Consider the following 20,683-nt stretch of genomic DNA (forward strand, 5'->3'; position numbering starts at 1 on the left):
TATTTGTGTAAAATGAGATTGTATGGCCTGCCATGCCTGTTAATCTGATTCAGTGCAACCTTTCATTCTGGGGCATATTTATGAATTTCTGATTTCACTTTAGTGTATCTAAAATATGTGACTTATTTTTATCAACCACAGGAATTACCATCTGCACTGTACTGAGAAGAAGGCAAAGTCCACTGTGCAGACTTACTTTCCTTCCAACATTCCCAAACTGCCCATTACAGCAGCAATAGGAATTAAACACAAAGTGAACAATTAGATGTTTAGCGAAAAGGGAAAATATTCGTGTATCTGGAGAAATGTAGAAGAGGATATTTAAAAGTGCTGAGAATGACTTGGATCTGGTCCACTGACACACAGGTGGTAGCAGCATTCAGTTTAACCATTATCTGCAAGTGTCAACAATATAAGACTATTAGAAATTGTCAGTAACCAAATCCAAAACAATGATTTTACTTACTTATTTTTATGATTTCAAAAAGAACTTAAATATGCATATGTGCCTTAGGAAACTTTATTTAGCAGTTGTTGAGAAAAATCTTTTATGGTTGCAGACGAGTAGACTAGGGCAAATGCTACACCTAATAGAATATTTTGCGTACTTCCTACAGATGCCACCCCTAAGATTCTACACAGATATTGCACAGACAGACTGTTATAACATCAACTTGAACACATATATTTCAAAACGATACAACACATATAAGTCATTGAGCAAGTTGACAAAGCAATACATGTGAACATGGTAACATTCGAATGAGCACTGAGTCCAAGTCTAGCGGCCGCTGGCTGGCTGGCCGCTTAGGTTGTGCGGCTGCTGCATGGCTGGCAGACAGCGCCGCATGTAGAAGACGCGCGTAATTGCGCGGCGGCACTTTGAATGACCGGCGAGTCACAGTACTTCTCCCCCCTTTGCAATTTTTGCACTGGTCTTGATGGAGGCAGCCTGTAGAGTGCTAACGTCCATAGGTGTTCTTTGACTGGCCGTAAAGTCTCGAGGAGGAGGCTTCCTGTAAGGACGGAAGTGTCCCCGATGATACCGGGACGAGATGACAGGAGACGTAGGGGTCGAACTGGCTGGGGCCCTGTGCACCAATCTGCCCATTGCGACAAGTCCAGTTGATATAACAGGAGACATGGCCGATGTGTTGGCGTCCGTAGGAGAAGGAGGCAAGTAGATTGGCTCCAACAGATGATGGTCATCCGGTTCCTGCATGGGCACGTCTCCCGGTGGCGTCCGTTCTTGTACTGGCACCGAGATGACGGTGAGAGGGCTGCGTTGTGAGCAATGAGAGATGCCAAGATCCCGAGCATCAGGTAGAGCCGAAGGTGGTGTAGCGGCATTCAGAACAGGCGATGCCAGCACATGAGGCCGAAGCTGGTCCGAATGACACACTGCAACACCCGTGTCCATCTGGATTTCATACAGGCGTCGGCCATGGTGTCGTAAGATGCTGCCTGGACTCCATTTTAGCCACTTGCCATATCCCCATACCCAGACAAGGTCGTTGTTGGTGAACTGGCCAAGCGAAGGCACCCGCGGCCATGAGGTGGAAGGCCGCAGAAGATGAAGTAGCGTACGGGGCTGTCGGCCATGTAAGAGCTCAGCCGGGCTGTGGTCGCCCATGGGGGTGAAACGGTAAGAAGCCAGAAACTGGAGAAGCGCTTCATCAGCAGCAGAAGAAGTAAGGAGTTTCCGCATCTGAGCCTTAAATGTGCGGACCAGCCTCACCGTTTGATTGTGGATGGAATGGAGGGGCCATGACATGCGTAACGCCGTGACAAGCACAAAAATCCGCAAATTCGGAAGAGGCAAATTGCGGACCATTATCAGTAACAAGAGTAGAGGGAAAGCGAGACAGTGATCAGCATTCGCATGTTGAGCCGTCGGCCGGAAATGAATCTCATAATTGAAACGAGACAAGTAAAGAGCCCAACGATGGAGGCGGTGTGCAGCCTTGCTGGGAAGTGACGATGATGGATGAAACAAGGAAACAAGTGGTTTGTGATCCGTAATAAAATGAAATTTGGATCCATAGAGGAAAACACCAAACTTATGAAGAGCATAAATAATGGCCAAAGCTTCTTTTTCAATTTGAGAATACTTTTGTTGGGCATGCGTGAGTGCTTTGCACACGTGGGTTTGTATCCCATCCTCGTCGCCAATTGTTATAACGTCAAGTTGAACACATATATTTCGAAATGATACAACACATATAAGTCACTGAGCAAGTTGACAAAGCAATACACGTGAACATGGTAACATTCGAATGAGCACTGAGTCCAAGTCTAGCGGCCGCTGGCTGGCTGGCCGCTTAGGTGGCGCGGCTGCTGCATGGCTGGCAGACAGCACCACATTTAGACGACGCGCGTAATTGCGCGGCGGCACTTTGAATGATCGGCGAGTCACAACACGGACAGATTATCAAGTCAGTGCATACCACATAATCTAAACCATGAACAGAAGTACTGGTACTTAGTTTTGCCTTCTGTTGCTTCACCAATATGGATTCTGGCATGTCAAAATTAATACTCATCATCACACAAATGGCGACTGAATATGACTGCACTGATTTGACACAGACAGAAATCAACAATCACTCATCTCAGTCTTCCTCTGTTCACTCAAGAGAGAAATGACCGCAGGCAAAGAACAACGTACACTCTTTACAAAGAAAATAACATAGCCACAGCCAAAGTAATCATGATTTGCAAGTGGTAATCAGAACGCTTAAGCATGCCTTTCCACACTTTTAAAGTAATACACATAACATTATTGCTTTACAACTGTGAGCCCTTACCTATTCCTTCATTATTGTTTCATTTCACCCAGTGCTAAGATGTGCTGTCATATGTCCAAGTGAGCAGCAGTAATATAAAATAAACTATGTGGTAGGTGAAAACATGTACAATCTGTGCAAGAAATTGACCCAGATTCCCATCTAGCAGCACACACCCACAATGAGGCAGTTGTATACAAAATAATTAGTGTTTGACTGTGATCTGATGCAACTGCTTTGTTTACTGCTTTGAGTGTGTCATTACTGTAGGGTAAGACTTGTATGCGGCATCAAACTGATATAATGGAAGTTTATTTTATTATTTTTTAATTAAACAGTGATTTACCTCATATAATGTACATTTATTTCATTGTTGTTGAACTGAACTAAGATTAAACTGTGATTTCGCTCATGCATGTTTACTTTGGTAACATGAAGACAGGTATTTCTTAAATGTGTACCAAGTGCCTCATGCGTCCACTTGTATTACAAAAATTGGCGCACACACTCCAGTGTGAAAATACTTTTCCCAAAAGTGAGAGAGATCGAGTACCTTGTGAATATGTGGCTGTAGGTTTCTGGTCTACCACAAGTATGACAGTACATCAGAATTAAGAAAAAGATAGCTACTAACGAGGAAGCCAGATCATAGCACTCATTTCATTCTTCACTAGCACCTGATGATGTGAAGGATAAATGCTGCTATAATATTACACAATATTATGAAAAGGATAGTTAGTATTCAACATGTAGCACAGACACTGAGTTGCAGCATTGCGATTGTGTGTGTGTGTGTGTGTGCGTGTGTGTGTGGTATATTTTTGGCTACGATCTTGTTGGCAGAAAGCTTATTTTGTGACATTCTTTTTGTTGTGCCTATCTGAGACTCGGCATCTCTGTTATATGGTGAGTAGAAACTATTCTTTTCATAATATTGTTACATTTCATCCTGGATTTTCCACTGCTTCAGATATTACACGCTTACGCCAAAACACACCTTTGCTGAAGCCCATGGACTATTGATTTGGACACTAAAATTAAAATCTTGCTGAATTATTTCAGCTCTTTTCCCCCATCCCACTTCATTCGTCACTGGGAATGGAACATTACTTGAAAACATTGAACCGCAGTAGTGAACAGCTACTACGACAACTCTCATAACACTTGTGAAATATGAGTATTAATGTAAGGATTAAACTTGAAACTCTTTTTTGCAACCATAAACCTATTTGTAAAGTGAATTACTATACACAATAGCTACTAATACGTTTCTACTGGCTGTTATGGAATTATTTAATCAATAGAACTGATACAGAAAATATGAGTTATGTGATGATATGCTACCTTCTAAGTACATTTCTCCACCAAGAACAATCTTATCCATTTCCATACGTTGTGAGAAGTCTTGCCGATGGCGTTCTACACAGACCCAGTCCTGTACTATGCGGAAGCACGCATCACCAGCTCGACCCAGGAGGTAACTCTCAAGTCCTGGTGAAGCAGATGAGCCTGTAAGCCTCTCCAGAAGATTCTGACAACATAAAACTGCTGCAGTGTAACGCAATGTACTCCCAAAACGCTCTGCAGAATATTCATTTTCTGCCAAAGTTGCATAGACAAGACGTGCCTTTTCATAGAGCAATATCCTTAAATGAGATCTCCAAAATGTGTTGTCAGTTGCCGCAGGTTGTTGCCACGTAGGCATCGTCTCAGCTTTAAGCCTGAAAACAGTGAATATAAAAGAAAGACAAAAGCATTATTATTATTATTATTATTATTATTGTTTTGTGTAAACATATGTAGCTAACAACAACATTACATGAAAATTACAAAAGGGCTTGAGATATTCCCATTAAAATCGTGAATCGTGTACTGATTAAATGTACATTACAAATGCCAAGATCTTATTCCTCTGCTAACTAGGTATCATATTTGCACAGCAAAGTGCAACACTATCTATGTATGTAACTGTGATAGGATGTTCCAGTAAGGATTACATTATACAGTCAGTGTCAAATTTTACATGTTCGTTCCTTTGAAGAAGAAATTCTTTACACAGCCTGAAATGTTTCCAAATCTCTTTGAGGTCAGATTTTATGGCAATTTGTTGCTGTAATAAGGTTTGATTGTTGTTTAAAACTTACTTCTTACATACCCATGCATTGCAATTTTCTCGTATAAACAGAAATATTAATTAACACTTTAAAGTGCAGTGTCAAACTTTGGTAGGTATAGTCAGTAGCCGGCAGCATATGAATAATTGCTAATCTGGTTGTAACTGGTATAGCGATTCAAATTTCTATTGGCCAAACCGAATGACGGGCCTATTTCATTCAGAATGGTGTGCTGACTTGAGTGTGATATCCTTAGTTATTGAGGATAAGTTAATCAATTAAGGTTTTGGAGGCACTCAACTTGCTTTAAAATAATGCAGCCACAAAACAGAGTTCCCTTCTTTCTTTACTTTTTACATTGTAAATGGCAAAAGTAGGAGGCCTGTACTCTTTTCCATAAATTCAGTTTACCCATTTTCATAGCATTACTGGGGCCTGAGTTTGTAAATATTTCTAGGCAAGAAATGTATTAATACAAGAATGACCCCGCAAAAACATCCAGCAATATTTTCTAGGATGTGGCCACAATTCATTGTTCCCAGATATATTTCTGGGCTCAATTAATGGAAAATATTTTCAGTAATAAGTAAATTGTACTGTCCATGTGGCAAGGCATACAAGGAAGAGATTTATCATAGCCACAAATAATACATAAAATATTAATTCCATCTACTATTGATTTCAGAAGAGTATCTTGTGCAAAAGCTTCTGCTTAACTTTGTGGAAACCAAACAAGACAATCCAATGTATGAAATTATTATTGACTATCTTAAAAAGCTCAACATTAAAAAAGCTTCACGGATATTAAAAAAATAAAAGTTAAGCTGTTATACATTTAGACAACAATCTCTCTCTCTCTCTCTCTCTCTCTCTCTCTCTCTCTCTCTCTCTCTCTCCACTCCCCCTTCCTCCTCCTCCCCCATCCTCCTTTCCCCTCATTCATGCTAAAGACTGTGTCATGATGTATTTCATTTATACAATTAATAAACATCAATAGAGAAAGGCAGAGAGTATAAGGTGGTAGAAATTATGATTGCCCATAAAATTAACATTGTGCTCCTAAGCAGTAGTTAGCTGTTATGGAAATCATAACTGAATTACCATTAACAGATCACAGCAAAACAATGTAAAGAAAAGCAGTGGACTGATGATGTGGAGAAGCTGCTCTAGATGATGGAGAACAGGAATACAACATTCATAAAATGGTAGCAATATTTATTAATTGCTGATTCGATGTGGGGCTTGTGTATGAACAATTTAGCCTACCAAGGTGTAGCAAGAGAGATATGTCATTGTGTGGTTCTGGCTACTAGGTTGAGAACTTACACCAAAGAAATAAGAAACAGAATTTTTCATTTAAGCTGCACAGCAAATGGAAGATTTTCCATATGTTGCTGAACATAAAAAAATTAGTAACTTCCAGGATACAATATATATTTACTATTACTGTACCAAGCAATGAAACATAGCACCCGTTACCAAATATGATGGAGTGCCAGTAAGAAAAACAAGGAACAAAAACTTGAAGTTTGGAAAAGGAGGACATACCTGCACAACAAACTCTTAGGTGACAGGTCTTCTTCATCACATTTCTGATGTTGCCCTTCATCCTTGTGCTTTGATGAACTTCGAATACCAGGAATTTTGTTTTGGAATGAATCCTTTCTCTTTTTCTGTGGGCTCTGCGCAGCAGCTGAACTGTCATGCACACACTGATCCTTTTTATTAAGTGGTGAGTATGGCATAGGAATTGCCTCAAATGGTTTCGCCATTTTTGGCTTTTCATTCTCCTCTACTTTTGCTGTCTGTAAAAAATACAGTTAACAGACCTTAACAACATATTAAACAGGCCATGGCTCTACCACATAGAAGTGACAATAAATTAATAGTTACTCCATTTGCTCTTTCTGTCTCCAGATCTGCCTGCCATACACACACACATAGACATTTGCAAATATATACCAATATATTATGTTGCCCTTACAGCATCCTTTCTGTTGTACATACAATTTACGAAATTTTAAACCCAGTAGTTTCATTCTGTTTCAGGTGGACTAAACCCACATCATGAACTCATAAATATTAAGAAACAATTACATGTCTTCCCGACAGATTTGTCTTCTAAACCTCAATAGTTAAGAGCTGCTGGTAATAATAAGACACTATATTTCAAAACACATCCTACATTAATTACGTATGAGAAAAGAAAACTATTCATTGTGTGCAAAAGTGTTGAGCAGTACAAAGGCTCTTAAACAAGATCTTCATCACTGTAACTTAATTATCACACGCACACGCACACGCACACAAACACACACACACACACAGAGAGAGAGAGAGAGAGAGAGAGAGAGAGAGAGAGAGAGAGAGAGGTTGTATACAAGCAAAAATGCAGTATCCTGTTGCAGAGTATACTGTACAACATGACATTCATAACCTCAGTGCCTGTTTCACCACAAGCGCCATCTGGATTCTGCCCCCAGACACCAGTTTCTCAGAACCCCGCAGGTGGGAACTCGCACTACAACATGTCCTTGGTTCTCGCCACCCACCTGGCCTTAATTTACATTAATTTCTTGTGTCTCAGCATTTATTCACAGTAACTACTCCTTTCTTTACTCCATTTTCATTTTCTTCATCTTTTATTTTCTGACTTGTCTATTTTTCGCTGACCCGCCTCCTACCTCTGTTACATACAATGCCCTCAGCTTTCTGCTCTTATTAATTCATGCATAATATTTTAGTAGTAATGTCTGTCTTGCACATTACCCTATTTTCCACATTTAATTTCTCAGGTTTCCAAATCTCATTCGGTGCAGTCCCCAACAACCACTCTTTCCTTCTCATCCTGTCCGACAAGTCTCCCCTGCATCTGGGTTCTGGGTGACTTTTCTGAACTTTACTCCTTTCCCTAAACCTCTCCAGTCCTTTTCCTTCATCCCGCTTCCTTCCCCTTCATCCCTCCTCCTTCCCCTTCAACTCTTCTGCCAGAAGAAGGAACCACTGGCTCCAAAAGTTTGTAAATGTTAAATCCTTTTGCGTGTGTGTTCCCCTGCCGCCGCTTGGTGAGTAGATTTATAATCTATTCACTGAAAACATAAATAAGTAGTTATATCTATGGAGATAAAGAGATTTGAGAAGAAATAATCTGTCAATGAATAACAACATTAATCAACAGCAATTACAACAAAAAATTTATACAGTCAACGACTTGGAAGATCAGTGACAGACAACAAATGACTACTAATGCTTCATCATGTCCAAAACTATTCCACAGCAGTGGGCAGTAGCAATGTCAGCTGCACACTTACCAACAGCAACACAGTTCACTGAGTACAGCACTCCAGTTTCCCATCATTGTCGTGATGTGTGAGCCATGCAAGCAACACTGTTCAATTCCACTGAAGTCAATTTTTTTTTTATAATTATCTTTCTGTGTGTGTTACGGAGTAGTTACACTGCATTTGTGTACAGAAGATTTTTTAAATAAAGTTATCTACTTAACATGACAGTTTTAATAAATAAAGATTAGTTGTCAATTAAATATTATTTTTAAGCATATACCTGCAATCACCCACAAGACGGAAGAGGTATTGAAGAAGCTAACAAAGTTAAAAGCTCAAAATGATAACTTAGTAAAAGAATTAAGATCAAAAGATAAAGTTTCAAGTGGCCGAGTTGAAAAACAATGGACTGGATATACTAACATGAATATAAATGGTCAAGGCATTACATTTGAAAAGTATCCTGCCAGACAGAGGAACAGACAATCACTGTACTTAATGACAGACTCAAGATCACTAGCGCTGACTGAAAGGAAAAAAATTGATATGTTGGTTCAAAAGTTAGGAGAGTGTTTCACAAAGTCTCGCAAAGAAAACATGGGAAGTAACTAATAGAAAATCAGGATTAGAGTCTATTACCACAAATGTGAAATGGGAGTTATGGCGTGGCGAATCTAAACAGTCTAATTTTGTCATAGAACTGTTAATGTACATTCTGTTGAATCAAACATCAGGATTAACCAAATGTCAGACACTAACGGCAGTTATGATATTTCAAAACACAGCCTAGATTAAAACAAATGTTCCAAATTTACAACCTTTCAGCAAATATTATGTTATCCATTACCACCCCTCTTTTTTCAGGTGATGTCTGCAATCGAACTATTTGGGACAAGTTTAGTTTTGATCCAAAGTTTCACCCAAATTGGTGTAAAATTTATGTGACAGAATTTGGTCAATAGTTTCAAAATAACAGCATAGATTTTCGTTGTACATTAGCATTTGGTGTCAATTTATATGGCATTTTTGATGTTTATATTAAGATTATTAACTGATTTGGTTTTTAAATTAAGGAGGTTACTCACAAAAAGGACAGTACGTGATTTAGTTGTAATATTAAATTTGAACTTTATGTTATATCAAATAATAACTTTAAATATTTATGGAAGATTAAGAGAGACAAAAAGAAGATTTGAAGTAGAATATCCACAGCCTCGTGCCTATTGTTAAGTGAACTGAAGCACATGGGTTGACTCACGAATCTAAAAATGTGTCTTGGGATACATTTTACGATGTCAAAGGCTCAGAGTGGTTGTAGTTATGTATCAAGACTCAAGGGATTCACAATTCAAGTGAATTTGAAGAAGTGACACCTACAATACCCGAGATGATCACTTTATTCCTTCATATTTTGGTACAATAATCATTCATGTTTTTAAACTGACTTATCTCAGTATATCTTCCAGACCTCTACAGTCCAGGAATGTTTCCTCTAATGTACTAAAGATTCTGAGACTTATTCAAAATGCTTTGGAGTAAGCCTCAGAATCTTAAATAGTCTACACATGTAGAAATTATATTCAAAATCTCTCTTTCCTCAGAATGATTTCTCTCACATCCTCCAACATTTCTCACACTATACTGTATATGTTTGGTCTCTGTTCTGTCAGCCATACCAAACAGAACAGACATGACTGTGATACAGTGGTCGTTTGTATACAAAAGATTTTAAGAGAAATGAAGAACTTGGCTGCAGTAGGTCATTGAAATAAATTCAGTAGGGACGCACACACACACAAACACACACACACACACACAAAATAGTATATTTTATACTAAGTTTCAAATATTTAATTTATAACTGATAAAATCTGGTTATGGTTTACACACTTTTCAATTGGGTGGTAACAATAATTATACATTCTGTACAAAGGAATTTTGTACCTTTTTAAAAAAATGCTAAATGATACATTTTTAAGGGAGTTTAGCTTAATTTAGTACGGAAAGTGAAGCTTATCTCTTACTTTAACTCAGCTGAAGACTCTAAGGTCAAGCTAAAAGTGTAACTGGCTAATCAGCCCTATTTGTAGTTAGTCAACATGTGTGAATGAATTAAAGCAATGTGCAAGTTGATTATGACACAGTTATTTATGGTTTTACTGCATCTGAGAATAGTGTACTGTAAACTACGAAGAGACTGAACGATGGAGATTTTCCATTAAAATTATTTTACCATACTGGTGACCAAATGATTAAAACAGCAATTTCTTTTGCTCATGTGCAATCTAAAATGACAGGGAATTATCCACTGGAGGAACTCTTCTTTTTCTCAATAACTCTTCAATTCCCAGAGAGAAGTTATTAAAATCACTTTTAGTGGCAGATCAAGAAACTTCTGCTAAAAAGTCTTTTGGGGGCTTGGAATAATTACCACCGCTTCACAATAGATATTCTCCCTAATGTGTTTCCTTATAAAAAAACCAAACTACCTCAATTTCTTTTGGATCACTCTCACATTTTACTCGTGACTTTGGAAATAGAATATGTAGACTGGATTAAAATCATTTAGTCACTGTGCAGTTTGTGTGTGACATTTATATTATACGTGTATTACGGTACTGATTATTCAGTAATATATCAGCAACTGAGCCTGTGAATCTTTTAAGAGAGGATTATCACTCACTCACAGTTCCGTTTGCATTACAGTCGTACTTTCTAGGGAAATTTTGTTGTGCAATTAAATGAACTGCTACACAAATAAATAGTTGTAATTATAGTCTTGACATGTTCCATACCCAGAGTGATCTCATTGGTCTATGGGGCTATAGAATGTATCTGTGATAAATTAAAGAAAGGAACTATGCTTAAATATTATTCAGTTGTATGTTATTCTATGAATGGCATACCATTGGAGTACATACATTTATAATTACCTGATAGTCTTTTCCTGATAGCTGTTCATCCTGAGCTGACTGCTCTTGAGACTTCTCTTTTGTCTGTCTTGCACAATTAAAAAATGGTAAGCATTCAAGGCCTGCAGCGACATGTACAAGAGCAAATTTGCAGCGCTCTTCTAGCCCTCCTGGCAAAGATTGAGGGGGAGGACTGTACTTCGATGTTCCATCTCTCTCTCCACCACCCTCATCATTCCCTGTTCTCCTGCCAGTAGTGAGGCACAGAGACTTCACGGCTACACTGCGACTGCCACTGTTATGAGTTTCACTTCTATCTTCACCATTCTCTGCATCTTGATCTCTGTCTTCCTCCTCATCTTCGGAGTCGCAAGTCCGTTCATCAGCAAGGTGTTCACTCAGACCAGGAGCTGCCGGATCTATGTCGGCAGGAATGTACAGGTCGGAGAGCATGTAATGTGCCGATGTCACTATCTGAAACGTGCACCTGATGTGAACAAAAACCCGTAATCACAGTTTTCCTAGCTGAAAGCCTTCACACAACTGCTCTGTTTTTGAATGTATAATAGAAAAATAAATTAATTCTCTAGAAAATAAATTTTACTGTGCAAGCTGATCACAAAAGATGGTTGAAAAAAAAACTGTGGCTTTGGAAAGCCAAAATAAATATTTTATTTTGCAAAGCACTATATTTTTGATAAAAAAACTGATTTCAATACAGAACAATTTTTTCTTCTAGTTAGTCCAGTAGAAAACTTGGCATATTACATATTTAAAAGAAGACACAATGGTTTGCCACTAATTATCTTCAAGAGGCAAAATTTGAAGGACAGCCGATACATACAAGTTGAAAAAAGTTTCTTAACTTTCTGAAGTGTTAGTTTCCTCATCAAAAATGAAAGAGGTGAAGTTGGGGAATGTTAGATAAGACAGACAGGTCACTCAGACATACCTACCTGTGTGAGGACAACAAGAATGTCCTCCTCAACATGAGGACAGAGTAGTCTGTCCCTCCTTTCTGAACTGCCCCAACCCATTCTTCTCCCCTTCCTGAAGTATGAACTAACAATTCCACCGACTGGGATTGTTTTCTGTACTTTTACATGAGTGAATCGGAATTTCACATCCCCAAGGTAAGTAATGACTAGCCAACTTGCCTCTTGTAATTTTACTTTTAATGAAGTTTCTTCTACCACCTTTCTTTTACCATAAGGTAACCAAAGAAAGAATGCAATCTTGGGAACAAAGGCTAATAGAGAATTAATAACTACATGGTCTTATTGTAGCATACACTGTCCAGTCACATAAATGTGAGCACAACCTACGTTCGACGTCCATGTGTAATAACCACTCACAGATGGCAGGTGGCAGCAGTAGCAGTGGAGGATATATAATGAAAAAATGGTGTAATTTATTAGTATCCAAAAGGACATGATCATTGTCTTTTGGGCCAAGGGTGGAAGCATTTCCGAAATGACTCAGTTTGTAAACTGTTCAGGTACCGTCGTGGTTAAAGTATGACGTACATAGCAAAACGGCGCTGCCCAAAGCTAGTGCTGAGGCAACTGTGGTGCACCACAGGCCATAGATGACAGGGGTGAACGATAGCTGTGGAGATGTGTATGGGCGAACAGATGTGCAACTGACAGCTGAGATGAACCATAGGGCTAACAACATTGTCTCCTCAATGACTGTTCAGTGAATGTTGCTGCATATGGGCTTCTGCAATACGGCCCTGATACATGTACCCATGCTGACTGCTGTTCACTGGTGATAAAGGCTGGAATTTGTTGGTCAGTACCACAAGTGGACATACACTGAGTGATAACACTGGAATCATGTTCTGTTTCGTCGGACAGATGGTCCTTGCCATATATGGCATGAAATGTCTGAAAGCAGTGTGCAAGGTCTGAAAGCAAACACCCAGCAACAATCCCTGGGTGATCTTGCCGTTCTAGAAGGTATTGTGGGTCAACACAAATTGCACCGAACCTTGGGAACCATTTCCAACACTACATGCAGTTTGTTTCTTCTCAGCATGAGGTCATCTACCAGCAGGACAATGAAATGTGTCACACAGCTTATAGCGTCTGTGTGTGATTCGAAGACCACCAGGATGAGTTACTGATACTCTCCTGGCCACAACACTCTCTGAACTTACACCCAATCGAGAATCTCTAGGGCCACCTAGATCACACTTCATGTGGTGGATCCTCAAATGAGAAATCTAGTGCAGGTAGTCATGGCACTGGAGTTGACAGGGCTTCATATCCCTGTTGGTAACATCCAGAAACTCCCTGACTCTCTTCCTGTACATCTTGCAGTGGCCCGCACTGCATAAGGTGATTATTTAGGTGGTCGCAGTAATGTGACTTGACAGTTATAAAATGGTCATTCCACATCAAAACATGCAATAATTCAAGGAATTGTAACCCTCTACCTCAGATTTTCACAAAACTATTCACATTTGCTTATACCTATAACATAGGAACTTCTGAAAAATCTTTTTGGTCTCAGACTACAACTTTATTTTATATCGAATTTTAAATGTTGTGATATTTTGATAACTGGGCTCTGCAAGAATGTCAATGCAAAATGGTACTTATCTACATAAATGCCAACAACTCGGGTGTTTATGAAACTTTTGATTTGGATTTTTTTTTCATAAGTTAAGAGAAGCACATACTTCACAGACATGTAATTATTTAAGCAATACAGTTACAAAGAAAATGTTTAAAAAATATTAAGGTATATCAATTTTCAATTTCAGAAAAAATCCGAGGATGTAGAAAAATGCCTATATCACATTTCTCCAACATGCTGGGAACCTGGATTTTGGTCTTAAATAATCCCCTAGATTGCAAGCTTCTTAATAAAATAAAAATTTTAATGCGTCTTCTGCTAATTGACACACATCTGAAATTAAAATATTTTTTGCTGTAATGGAAAAGGATCCTTTTTTAAGTAATTTCATCCACTCACTGTCTCACTGCCACAGATTCAAGGGTATCAAATTAGCATATTTAAGTATAACTCATTCTAGGCAGGCAAGGTAACTTTAAGTGTGAAAATTTATTTCCTTTCATTTGACTAATTCAGTAATTTTTTGAAGCCTATAATATATATGATTTATCTGTTCAGCCAATCACTTGCTCAGTGATAAAAAGCATTCTTAGACAGCAGTAGCATGTTTGAAACCTTTCTAGACATGAAAACTTTGCAAAAATTGCTGAAATTCATTATTGAGAATAACTGGCATGCAACTATTAGTCTATTTGGCCTTGGTTGCTCTTTGTCTTTCTGTGAGACAAGTCGTGTGTGTTTGTGATGTTGCCCTATCATTCCACTTGTATAAAGTACGTTTGAATTGAATTAGTGATCATTTAATTGCAGTGGAAAATGTGAATTCATGCACTGTTGAAAAATTACTGAAAACACCATATCATTCGACAGCCTGTGCCTTAGTAAAAACTCTACAAAAAGTAGAAGAGCTGAGAGAAGACCTATGAGATTTGATATTGCTGCGATCCAATATACCAGGTGTAGAAGCATGAAACCAGAATTTCCCTATAGATGGGGCTAGCCATCAGTGTAGGGCCCGCATCTGCAGTGCCATATGCTTCCTGCAACGGATGACGAATGTCTTGCCAAGTTCCATACATCGGTATCTGTTTCAAACCCATAAACATGTTGAGTGTTGTGCCTATGAACTACAATCTGTGCACAGCATTGGTTTTCTGTTATCATTTGAAGAAAACTGCTGCAGAATTGCATCAGCTACGAACACGCTCTTGTGAAAATGCAGCGTTTTAAGTGGCACAAAAAATTCAAAAGTGGTGATTTTGACGTGAGAAATGACGAGCACAGGAAACCACCGAAAAAGTTTGAAGACAACAAATTGCAGGCCTTATTGGATGAAGATGATACTAACCCTCAACAGGAACTTACAGAACAACTTGATGTGATGCAGAAAGCCATTTTTCTTCATTTGAAAGCTAAGAGAAAGGTGAAGAAAGTGGGAATTGGGTTCCGCACAAACTGAATGAAAGACAACGAGCAAATCAAAAGACCACTTACAAAATGCTGATCGCCAGATACAAAAGAAAGTCGTTTCTCCACTGAATAGTGACAGGTGATGAAAAATGGATATAATTTGAGAATCCTACGTGTCATAAATCATGGGTGAATCCAGGCAAACCATTGACATCCACTGCAAGACCAAATCACTTTGGAAAGAAGACAATGCTCTGTGTTTGGTGGGATCAGAAAGGTGTCATCTATTATGAGCTGCTAAAGCCTGTTGAAATGTTAACACTGATCGCTACCAACAGCAAATGATTGAATTAAATCAAGCATTACCTGGAGAATGACCGGAATATAGATATATAAAGTCATATTGCTCCAGGATAAAGCCCCATCACACAAAGCACAATGGGTCAGGGAAACGATCAAGGCGTTCAGTTGGGAAATACTAGGGTATGCGCCTTATTCTCCAGACTTGGCTCCATCTGATTATCACCTATTTGCATCACTGGGGCATGCTCTCGTTGAACAACGCTTCAGTTCACATGAAAATGTACGAAAATGGGTCGCTGACTGTTTCATTTTAAAAGACGAACTGATTTTTTGGTGTGGCATTCATAGCCTGCCAGAGGGGTGGGAGAAATGTATAAATAGCAATGGAGATTATTTTGAATAAAATATTGTTTATCAGTTTCAAACAACAGACATGTAATTATTGCAACCAAATTCCAGTTTCATACTTTTACACCTGATAAGCTTTCAACAAGATCAAAAAGTGCTACTATATGTGGACATTACAGATACTATTGCTTAAAAGGTTATGAAAGTCATCAAAAAACTTCTTGTGATCCTTTCAAAAAAACAGAAAAAATCTTTGAGGTCAATTTCATTGTCTTTGTCTGAAACATTAAGTTCTAAAAGAATCTATGTAAAACAGGCCAAAAATCGTGCACAACATGCGGTAAGGTTTGTGAACAGAACATCAGTGAAAGAAATGAAAAAGATGTAGATGACTCTGAGGTGACATTTCATTAATCAATACTAAAAAGCCAAAGTACTGAGGATGCAACTAAAATTTTACTCAATTTAAGGTGCTCACTCCATTCCAAATCACAGCAAGGCTTCATATGGCAAAAAGTGGCTAGAAAAAATGAAGAATGTTTTGGAAAGAAAAGTGTGCTGGGCATTAGACTGCAATACTGAAGACTCTGACCACAGAGAAGAAAAATCTGATAATGAAATTGTTAAGAAAAACCAAAGATTGTGATGCCATGATATTGTTAATGAAAGAAAAAGTGGCTAATGTAAGAGTACCTGAAAAAATTCAAATTTCAGCTTTAGCCTCACCTTCTCGGTCAAAAGAAAATATGTCAGAATTCAATGTTAGTGAGTACGTGGTTCGATAACCAAGAAAACGGAAAACAGAAATGGGTATTTTATCAGTTCCTAAACCAAAAAGGGGGAATGTTATTGCTGATTTCTACCAAAATGACGAATACTCAATTTAAGGTGCTCACTCCATTCCAAATCACAGCAAGGCTTCATATGGCAAAAAGTGGCTAGAAAAAATGAAGAATGTTTTGGAAAGAAAAGTGTGCTGGGCATTAGACTGCAATACTGAAGACTCTGACCACAGAGAAGAAAAATCTGATAATGAAATTGTTAAGAAAAACCAAAGATTGTGATGCCATGATATTGTTAATGAAAGAAAAAGTGGCTAATGTAAGAGTACCTGAAAAAATTCAAATTTCAGCTTTAGCCTCACCTTCTCGGTCAAAAGAAAATATGTCAGAATTCAATGTTAGTGAGTACGTGGTTCGATAACCAAGAAAACGGAAAACAGAAATGGGTATTTTATCAGTTCCTAAACCAAAAAGGGGGAATGTTATTGCTGATTTCTACCAAAATGACGAATACTCAAATCTCACGAGGAGCAAAAGACAAAGCAAGCAATCAGAAGAATGTGCAAAAAAAGACTCATCATTTGCAAGTTAAGAGAACTGTACTCTTGTTTTAAATGGGAGAATCCAAACATTAACATTGGTCTTTCTAAATTTTGTTCGCTAAGATCAAAGTTGTGTATTTCAGCTGGTGCTGCCGCACTCTTCAGAATGTGTGTGTGTGTGTGTGTGTGTGTGGTATCCAAAACTGCTTTTGGATACAAAACACATTGAAGAAACATACAAAGAACTTATAAAATTTCTTGTATGTGAATCTGAAAATTACAATTGCATGCCTAATCACTGTAATAATTGTCCCAGTAATGACAAACTGTCAGAATTATTAAAACAGAAATTAGCTTACAAAGATGCTGATGATGAAATTGAGTTCAGCTAGTGGATAAACACAGATCATCGAGCAGAACTGGTAAGGCAGTCTGCGACTGTTGATGAATACATACACTTGTTGTTAACAAAATTACAAGCACTTAAACCACACTCATTTATATCTAAGTGTCAGTCAGAATCATTGAGAAAAAAAAACTAACCCTGGAAAAAGCAATTCTGTTGATGGACTTTGCTGAAAACTATAGTTTGTAATTCAGAATGAAAGTCAGAGTTACCACTGGACAAGAAGCAGCTGTACAATCCATCCTGTGTGTGTTATGTGGTAAATGAAGAAAGTAAATTGAAAACAGTGAACCATTGCTTTATAAGTGATGATATGGAACATGATGTAGGATTAGGTAAATTCTGTCCAAAAAGAAATGGAGTTTACAATTTCTGCAAAACTAATATTGAAAAATGGTTTTTTTTTTTCACTTCTTAGAGAAAGTTAATGTAGATTTCCTACGCAAGAACCTTGAGAAGAGATTTTCAACAACTCGCACAATACCTGGTACTAGGAATGTTCACCATTATAAACCACTTTCTTGTGATTCTTTAGAGTTTAGAAGAGTAAATTCTCCCAAAAAGCCTTCCTTGATTTTGTCATTCAATGAAAATGCCCCACAATGGACATGCACTCATCCTCAACAAAATTCTTTTGTAGCAGGTGGTACTTTGCCTTCATCAGAAATGTCTGTAATGAAGGAGGAGACATTGGACTACTTTTTCTCCACCCACTTGGAACAGCAGTGTCATTATCTTGGCCTGAGAAGGAAGGCCCTTGTTTTATGCCTTTGGAAAACGTTTTATGTGCTGTTGGTGTACCTAAATCAACATCATTAGGCAAAATCTATTACTTTAATGAGAAAGATATGAAGTTAACAGAATATAGTTTGTCATGGTGGGTTAAAAACAGAGGTGCTGTTAAGAAGTCTCATTGATACTTTCAGGGATCTTCATTGCTGAACATGTACATTTTAAATTAACATTAGTGTGACTAGAGTAACTGTTGTCTACAGATGCTAATCTGACAATGTAAATAAAGTTAACCAATGTAATGACAATGTTTCAATTAAATTTATAGCTTTTCGCTCTGTACTTCCATGAGGTACACCCTTACTACAGGTTGTCACTTTACATAATCTGATTTGAATGATCTTCTGAACAATGATGTGACATATGTTGAATGAACATCCAATATCTATCAAAACTCAGGACGTTCCTTCTTTTTTTCTTTTTTAAATAATATCAGAGTTTCACTAAAAATAAATCTTGTATAAGCTGTCAGAAAGTGTTTTACATATTTAAAAATCATTGTTTGGACCACAACAGCTTAAGCTGATTTTCTGTTTACCCGTAAGTCACGAGTAGCTATTATTTTTTTCCAATAGAAATACATCCCTTCTGTGACATATGGGGAAATATGACAATGATGTGTTGTCATTATTATTATTATTGTTACTACTGTTATTACTTGTATTAACACGATTCATGTAGTCCGTCGCACTTCACATAGGGTAGACCGGGAACTGTCTGCTAGGCATGCCCGATGTAGAACTGACTGGGCACGGCCCGTGCTGCCTGAGTTCCGCCGGCAGAGGGTGCAGCCGAATTCTCGCGTGCCCTCTGGTGGACTGGACTTTACTTGCAGCAACTACTGTCTGTGACGCGCCGTGCCGATGTGCGCCTCCCATGATCTTTCTGATGGCTACTGCATTATTATTATTTTTGTCTGAAGTAAGGCAATCCAAATGACAAACTTCAGTTGCAGCATTTACATTTGTAAAAAATTTCCATTTCTTCCCCTCAAATTACATTCTCCATTGACTATTGCCACGCAGAAAGTAACAAGTAGAAAATTTTTTGTGAAAATCAGAAGCAGTGGGTGTCAGGTATCAATGATCTTTCTTACAAGGGAACCTCCCCATCGCACCCCCCTCGGATTTAGTTATAAGTTGGCGCAGTGGATAGGCCTTGAAAAACTGAACACAGATCAATCGAGAAAACAGGAAGAAGTTGTGTGAAACTATGAAAAAAATTAGTAAAATATATAAACTGAGTAGTCCATGCACAACATAGGCAACATCAAGGAAAAAGTGAGTTCAGGAACGCCGTGGTCTCGTGGTTAGCGTGAGTAGCTGCGGAATGAGAGGTCCTTGGTTCAAGTCTTCCCTCGATTGAAAATTTTACTTTCTTTATTTTCGCAAAGTTATGATCTGTCCGTTCGTTCATTGACGTCTCTGTTCACTGTAATAAGTTTAGTGTCTGTGTTTTGCGACCACACCGCAAAACTTCCCCTTTTTTAACTGTTTATACAAAGAAGTTAGTGTCAAATTTGACTAAAGATATAACAAATTGAAGAAAACTAGGGCACAGTAACTCTTGCAACTGAATTTCCATTAGCTCACATCCCCATCACAGTCTGCTTCTAAAAACATGGTACAGGTATCCCTTCTTCTGTTATCTGTTATACAATCTCTCATCTGATATCATGTTTAACTTAACTACTTAGAAAAAGGTTACCCATATTTCAATACACACATATTTGCCTTGATATATGTCCTTTAAACTTTAAGGCAAAGAGTAAATGAAAAGATTCCAATATTTTTCAGTGATAACACTGTACTAGAAACTAAATATACCTGTGGATACTTCTCCTTTGGAAGCAGTGACAAGCAATTCTTAAGTAACATCCGAATGGTGCCTTGTTGCCTCTGCCCATCTGGTGAATGTTTCATATTCCTTGCAACTCTGAAATGGACATTACACTTAAAAACTATTTTTTAAGTATTAATGCATATGAAATATATGTATATGTTGTGATTTAAAATGAACTTAATATCATCCAACTGGTTCAGAAATTTACTGCAAGGACAGAATGAAGAACGTGAAGAGAACAGAGGTGAAGTATCTGAAGAAATACCAAACATGCACATTAGCATATTTATATATCTATGTTATTTTCAAACAAGACAAAAGTTTACTGTAATTAGGACTGAATTCTGCAGCAGTTCCTGGTAGGTGGAGAGGTAATGAACAACACACAATATACGGGTGAGTCACGGAAGACGTAACATTCCTTTTATTTCATTAACAGTTACACATATCAAAACGCATTTTTTGGCAAATGTTAGAGCATCGAGGGGCACATATATTTTTGTTTGGTAAATGCTTTTAGTGCAGGTATCAACTGAGATACTGAAATAAGTATTTTTTAATGGAACCATAAACTTTTTT

General features: G+C 38.0%; 1 protein-coding gene across 1 annotated transcript in view; it reads right to left on the bottom strand.

Moving 5' to 3' along the window:
* LOC124604130 (erythroid differentiation-related factor 1) overlaps positions 1-20,683 on the bottom strand; it is a 235,027-nt gene that overhangs the window by 104,543 nt on the left and 109,801 nt on the right. Inside the window, exons 9-12 of the mRNA XM_047136452.1 lie at positions 20,089-20,197; positions 11,118-11,570; positions 6,449-6,705; positions 4,131-4,507 (exon numbers count right to left, since the gene is read on the bottom strand). Of these exons, the coding sequence (XP_046992408.1) occupies positions 4,131-4,507; positions 6,449-6,705; positions 11,118-11,570; positions 20,089-20,197 (1,196 nt within the window). The remainder of the gene's footprint in view (positions 1-4,130; positions 4,508-6,448; positions 6,706-11,117; positions 11,571-20,088; positions 20,198-20,683) is intronic.

Source organism: Schistocerca americana, chromosome 1, assembly GCF_021461395.2.
Source record: "Schistocerca americana isolate TAMUIC-IGC-003095 chromosome 1, iqSchAmer2.1, whole genome shotgun sequence".
Lineage (NCBI taxonomy): Eukaryota > Metazoa > Arthropoda > Insecta > Orthoptera > Acrididae > Schistocerca > Schistocerca americana.